Below are 7,221 nucleotides of genomic sequence, written 5' to 3' on the forward strand. Positions count from 1 at the left end.
CCATCTTGTTTGTTGCCCTTCACATAGGCTTGTACTGCAGCTGAATTCGATATCAAGGACACATGCACCTTAATTGACTTCCCTGTGACCTGGGCAAGTTGGAGCCATCGCCCCAAGCCAAAACCTGTTTGGTCAGTTCCTCTCCCAGTGGCCGAACGAGATAGCATCAACGCACAACAGGCCATAAATAGTTTGCATCACACACACACCCTGCCCAAATCTTGCTCACACCTGGCCCTGCTCTTTTCTTCTTTTTCCTTTATGATGAGGAGGAGCCCGGTTTTATTGAGGGTACACCGATATCTGATGGAAATGTTGGGCCTTGCCGGGTAATTGATCACGAACTGGACACACTAAATGTATACGTATCACCATGACTCTGCTTTTCCTTTTGTAATGAAAATATGTGAATAGCTCACTGTAAATTCTAGAATGTTTGCACCGTAAACTTAAGAATGCTTGCCTGAAGCCTAAAAAACTGTATAAAAGAAGAAGCCAGGCTTTGTTCATTTGAGCAGTCTCCTGAGAACCTACATACTGTTGTACTTCTAGGACGCTTGTTACCTGGTTGCAGCCAATAAATTTGATCTTTGACTTCATCTAGAAGACTCGTGTTTCTGTGGTCTAGATCAGGAAAGTACTCGAGGTCTTTGGGTGTTGTCCCTGGCACCGCTGGGTTACCGGATCAGTACCGGTTCTGAAAAACCCAGTACCTCAGTTGGCGCCCAACGTGGGGCGGTATCAGCGGTACCGGTCCAAGCCAGATGTTCGTGAGGAGCTTTGTGTGAAAATTCCGGAGGAAGGCCAGCCACTTCAGCGACCCCTGCATGTCGACGTGGTTCCGAAGGTCTTTGCTGCGAGGTTCCCTGCGTCCCGACGGCTACGAAGGACTGCTGCCCTGACTGCCGCCCTGATTTGGACCCTTGATGTTTGGTAGAGCGAAACGATAGACGAGTCTTCTGGTGACGTCATCGATATTTCAGTTAAGTATAAGTGGAGCGTCTCCCAGTCCTTAGTTTGTTTGGTGTCCCTTTGGGACCGCTTTGATTTGGTACTTGCAAGCGCCAAAGCCGAAGGACTCGTGTATTCACGAGAAATATCGTAATCGATAATCCTTTGAAGTTTGAAGCTAGACTAGAGAGCAAAGATGCCTGGTCTTAGCAGACTTGGAAATTTGTTTTGCCTTGGTTGTAATAATAGGGACTCCCGACTGGAGGACTCGTGTCCGGTTCCTCCGATTGGAACTCCAACCTATGAATTATATGTGAAACATGGGGTAGGCCCCATCACATACAATGAAGTATGGATCAAATACACCCGCAAGGATGGTGTTTTAAAATGGCCCCAATATGGTAGCTTTGATACAGAAATTCTGGATAACCTTGAAGTTAAACTTTTCAAAAAGAAAGCCCGGCCGGCAATGTTTGACTCTTTCCGCCTATGGCGTAAGGAGGCCAAACAAAAGGAAATTAAATTAGAGAAGAAAAATAAGAGAGAAAGGGGAATCTCGATAATGCAAGCTGCTAGGCAGTATAAAGACAATGAAGAAGAACAGATGAGTGAACAGTTGCACAGGCAACGTAAAATGGTAATAGATAAATGCTATCCAGTTTTGCCGCCTCTTCAGCAAGAAGCAGCAAAAGAGCTTGAAAAAGACCCCCTAATGTCGCATTTGTTAAGTTCACCTCCTCCATATGCGCAAAATGCTACGGCTCCTCCCCAACCTCTAGTTGTGCAACCCATGGTTGTTGTGCCTCCTGCTCCTCCACAGCACCCACCAGCTGCTCTTCAGCTGGCTCCTGTTCCTCCGGTGCAGTCACCGGCTTTTACAACTGCTCTTCCTATACTTTCTCCATCTCTAACTGTTGTATCAACTACCGCTTCTGGTACTCCTCCTGACACTGCCTCTGCATCTGCCTCGTCTCACCCTGCCTTCCCACTTGTCTTTTCCTCGACGTCTCCGTCTGTCCGCCAGAGAGTGGCAAGCACTGTTTCTAGCATTCTATATCCTTTGTTTGGAGCGACAAGCCCGACTCGTGACCCCGAACACAAGCAGTTGCGTAGCCACCTGCCTGATTCTAGGGAAAAAGAGGTATTGGATCGTTTGGCATATAGATGGGTGTCTAACCCGACAATATATGATCTAGACTCTGTTATGGATGTTCTCCATCAGTGGGAAGCATCAAAACAGAGGTACGTTTTCGAGAAAATGTGTGTTTTCCTATGCGAGGATTTAGAGGAGAATGATTTGGACTCTAACCCGCCCGAGCTGAACCATGTGCGGTTCGAATTTTCAAAGGGCACCATTGTGGGTTCAGATGTTAGGAAGGCCGTTGCGACGTTGTTATCACTTAGGACTGAAGGTGTTTCAAAGTCGTTGTTTGATTATGATTCCTCTGTCAAGAAGAAGGGAAGACAATATCCCATGAGAGAGGTTCCGCCTGTATGGAAAGAAGCAGTGGCCGCTGGTCCGGGTAATAATCCACCAGCTGTACCGGCACATTTTCAGCGTGTTTGGGTGCACGTCCCCTGGAAACGTGCGGAAGTTTTAGCCATTAAGCAGTCTTTGCCTGATCCACGCAAAAACCCAGCAGGGTATTATAAAGAGCTGACTCAGACTGTGGGTTTGTGTATTATGAATTTGGCAGACATCGACATGTTGTTTGGCAATGTTGTCCCACAACCCATTTGGAGTAAGATTCGTCATACAGATCATGTGGTTGAATTGGGTGATACATGGGTTAACCTTAGAGATGCCGACAATAGGCAAGTAGGCGGTGCCAAGCCCGAAGATTTGATTACTGAACTCCCTGGTAAGATCATCGATTACATGAAAACAATGATGCCTGCGTTGCGTGTAAATTGGGATAAGTTGTCTGCGTGTAAGCAGAAGAAACATGAAACGGTGTCTGATTTCTTCACCAGGTTTGAAGAAACGTTTGTCGACCACAGTGGTCAAGATATGAGCACAGAAGGTGGTCAGCGACTGTTCGTCGATAAATTCGTGCACAATCTGTTACCAGAGTTGTGTAAGAAGTTAAAGGATTCAGAGAGTTCATGGGCAGTTTCCTCTTCAGCACAGATATTGGCTACTGCGCAATATTACGAAAATCGAGACAAAGATGAGAAAGATAGAGTAGAAAAGAAAACCAAAGAGTTAAAAACGAAGGTCTTGTTACAGCAAGCCTACCCACCACGTGGTGGTAGTGGCCAGACTAATGGTGGTCGGAATAACTATCAGAACAATTATCAGCAACCTCAACAGTTTCAAAATACAAGAGTAGAGTACACTCAGCCACGCGTTCCCGTGGGTCCCAATCAGTGTTCGTATTGCAAGGAAGAGGGTCATTTTAAATACAGTTGCCCTATTCTGTTACAGCGCGCAAATGGTGTGTCAAGCACAAGAGGTAGAGGTGTCCAGCAAACACCTAGAGGTAGAGGACGTGGAAATATCCATCAGAATGCACGCTCACTTCCGCCTCAGGATTCTATGAATAAGTTTGATCAGCAGAATAATGCATCTGCTAGGACAGCTCAGTACTATGCTGATGATTACTATACAGAAGATGAGTGGACTGAAGGTAATGATTGCTAGGACAGCCATAGACAAAGAGAGGGAGTTGTTTCAGTTCCAGTAGATCAGAGTGGACCATATGTTGAGGTGATTACATCAGGTGTGTCAGAACCTTTTCTGTTGGATACTGGTGCTACAAAGAGTTCTATGATGCACTCAAAACTCCCTGGCACACCTTTGTCTGGCGAAATTAATGTTTCTGTAGGTTTTTCTGGCGCCCCGGTTAGGAACCCGATTTCATGTCCTATGTCCCTGTCTGTTGGTCCTTGTGAATTCGAAGCACCCCTTATTCTGACAACGGGTTGCGGTGAGAACTTGTTGGGATTAGACCTGTTAAAAAGATTGTATGCGACTCTGTACTGCTCTCCCTCAGGAGTACAACTTACATTAGGTAAGAAAGTGGTCTCTCCAATGTATTTGTCGAAGGATAAAATTCCGGCAGAATTGCTGTCTCTACCTGATATTCTTTGGGCTACTGGTCCTAACGATGTTGGTCTGTTGGAAATACCACCATATGTTGTGACATTGAAAGCCAATGTTAGAATGCCGCGCATTCCCCAATACAAGATCTCCAGTGAAGGTGAGAAAGCGTTGTTAGCGATCATTTATGATTTGATTGAAAAAGATGTGATTGAAGAGACAAGAGGCAACGTTTGCAATAGTCCTGTTCTGCCTGTTTTGAAACGAACTGATCCCTCTGAGCCACCTGTGTACAGATTTGTGATTGACCTTAGAGAGGTGAATAAAATAGTAGTGCCACAATTTCCAGTTGTTCCTGACATTACTGCCCTGTTGACTATGATCCCAGCCTCTGCAACATGGTTTTCAGTAATTGATTTGAAGAATGCTTTCTTCAGCATCCCAATTGCTGAGGAAAGCAGGGATATTTTTGGCTTCAGTTTAGGAGGACGAAGCTTCCGCTTTAAACGTGCTCCCCAGGGCTACTGTGAAAGTCCATCAATATATAGTCAAGCTCTAAAAACACAGCTTGATGCGATTGTTTTACCTGAAGGCGCTACACTCATTCAGTACGTAGATGACTTGCTTATCGCTGCAGATTCTGAGGAAATTTGTAAAGAAGCCACGTTGTCGTTGTTGCGTCATTTGTGTGATCTGCATCACAAGGTGTCCCTGTCTAAATTACAATATTGTCGACAAGAAGTGACCTACTTAGGTCATCTCTTATCGAAGGAGGGAAGGAAACTGACCCCAGAAAGAATCCAGGCAATAGCAAAAATAAGTGTGCCAAAAACACAGAGAGAAGTGCGTGCTTTCTTGGGTATTACATCGTACTGTAGACAGTGGATTCCAAATTTTTCTTTACTGGCCAAACCATTGGTAGCATTAACATGTAAAGAGATACCCAATCCCGTGCCTTGGTCTGAAGAGTGTCAGAAAAGTTTCTATGAACTGCGCACAGCATTATGTTCGGCTCCTGTGTTGGGTACCCCCAACTACAGTAAGCCCTTTACATTATATGTCCATGAGCAAGAGGGTTGTGCATTATCAGTATTGACACAGTTGTTTGGAAACAAACAGCGTCCATGTGCATACTTTTCGTCGACTTTGGATCCGGTAGCTAGGGCGTTGCCAAGTTGTCTGAGAGCCACAGCCGCAGCAGCTGTTTCTATCCGACAGTCTGCTGGTTTAGTGATGAATAACACGCTAGTGGTAATGGTCCCACATGCAGTGGACACGTTATTGAACAGAACCAAGACACAGCATTTAACTAGTGCTCGATTGTCTGGTTACGAACTAACTTTGTTAGCGAGCCATGTACACATCAAAAGATGCGGTACACTAAACCCCGCCACATTATTGCCAATCCTAGCTGAGACAGAGAGTGCTGAGGAACAGCATGATTGTTTTCTTAGAACAGAAGAAGAAACAAAAGGGAGAATAGACCTCCAAGATACTCCTCTGTCTGAATGTGATGGTTCCTTATGGGTGGATGGTTCATGCTTCAAGCTCCCGAATGGTGACACGACTGCAGCATACGCTGTCACCACTTTGCATACAGTTATTGAAAGTACCCGTGTTCCATATAACTCAGCTCAAGCCGTGGAATTGATTGCACTTACAAGAGCGTGTGTGTTGTCGAAAGGAATGAAAGTAAACGTGTGCACTGACAGTCAGTATGCGTTTGGTGTGGCACATAGTTTTGGACGGTTGTGGCGTGAACGTGGGTTCCTGACGTCACATGGCACGAAGATCCAGCATGGTCAGTTGGTGAATGAGCTTCTTGAATCACTGACTTTGCCTCTGCAAGTTGCGATTGTAAAATGTAGTGCTCACAAGAGGGTGACTGACGATGTTGGTCGCGGAAATGCGTTTGCTGACGAAGTCGCGAAAGAGACGGCAAGAAATGTAATGAGCCGAATGTATGTTGCGGGTCCTGCCAGATGGGTAGGTGATGTTGGAATGTGTGAGGACACAATAGGGAGTGTGAAGTCCATACAGTCTGAAGCCACCGAGAAAGAGTTGAACATGTGGAGAGAAAGCACGGGCAGAATGGATGCAAATGGTTGTTGGGTCGAATTGTCAGAGCATCAGAGACGGTTGCTACCAGATGCGTACGTGCTTGCAGTTGTTACAATGGCCCATGGTATGGCCCATATCAGCGTGAAAGGGATTTGCAAGTTGTTGGCTCCAGTATGGCAGAATGCTGGAATACCTAAGTGTGCAGAGAATGTAGTAAAACATTGCATGGTATGTCTGAAACACAATCCTGGTAAGGGAACCCCAACTCCAGCTGGTCATTTTGCACCTCCTACGTATCCGTTTGAGGTTTTGCAGCTAGACTTCATACACATGGAGAGGTGCAATAACTTAAAATATGTGCTAGTTGTTGTCTGTGCCTTCTCCAGATGGGTAGAAGCATATCCCCTAAAGGACAACACTGCCTTGTCCACAGCGAAAGCCCTTGTGAAGGAATTCTTCCAGAGATTTGGAATGCCTAGAATGGTCTGGAGTGATAATGGGAGTGAATTTGTGGGACGAGTGATGAAAGTAGTGTGTGAAGGGCTAGGCATCCGACAAAAATTTCACGCTGCAAATCACCCCCAATCAGCTGGATTAGTAGAGTGCTACAACGGCACCCTAAAACTAAAACTAGCCAAGATTCAAGCGAGCACTGGTCTTAAATGGCCTGATGCTCTGCCCTTAGCACTCCTATCCACCAGAATGACAGTGCATTCTAGGGTAAAACTTAGCCCTTATGAAATTGTCTTTGGCCGTCCAGCCAACATATGGGGGGTGCCCAGACCCACAAAGTTTAGTGAAATAGAGCATCCTGTTTTGCTTGACTATTTGTATGATTTGACGGCTAAATTGCGTGTTTTACACCAACAGGTTCACGACTCACTACCTCAAGCCTCTGAAGCTCCAGGACACCCTATTGATCCTGGAACATATGTCCTCGTAAAAAACTTCCAGAGGACAAGGAACGACCAGCCTCGGTGGACCGGTCCCCATTTGGTCCTTCTCTCGACGAGATCTGCCGACCGAGTGGAGGGTAAAAAACACTGGATTCACGGCACCCACACCAAGCGGGTCCCTCTGCCTTTGCCTTATGACCGGTGGGTCCAGGAGGGTGTCGCCGACTCAGAGACCGAATCTTTGCCAAGATTCATCCCCTTCAGTGATGC

The 7,221-nt window shown here is 46.0% G+C and overlaps 1 protein-coding gene across 1 annotated transcript; it reads left to right on the plus strand.

The window, feature by feature from the left end:
* The first annotated feature begins 1,147 nt into the window (after positions 1–1,147).
* LOC147673935 (uncharacterized) lies at positions 1,148–3,595 on the plus strand. Its single transcript, XM_086946436.1, has one exon. The coding sequence runs from the start codon at positions 1,148–1,150 to the stop codon at positions 3,593–3,595; it is 2,448 nt and encodes an 815-aa protein (XP_086802562.1).
* Positions 3,596–7,221: the final 3,626 nt, after the last annotated feature.

The sequence above is a fragment of the Lissotriton vulgaris genome, chromosome 12, assembly GCF_964263255.1.
Source record: "Lissotriton vulgaris chromosome 12, aLisVul1.2, whole genome shotgun sequence".
Classification (NCBI taxonomy): domain Eukaryota; kingdom Metazoa; phylum Chordata; class Amphibia; order Caudata; family Salamandridae; genus Lissotriton; species Lissotriton vulgaris.

Excerpts from the sequence above, each read along its gene's own strand:
- LOC147673935 (XM_086946436.1), top strand. The coding sequence starts at position 1,148 with ATGCCTGGTCTTAGCAGACTTGGAAATTTGTTTTGCCTTGGTTGTAAT.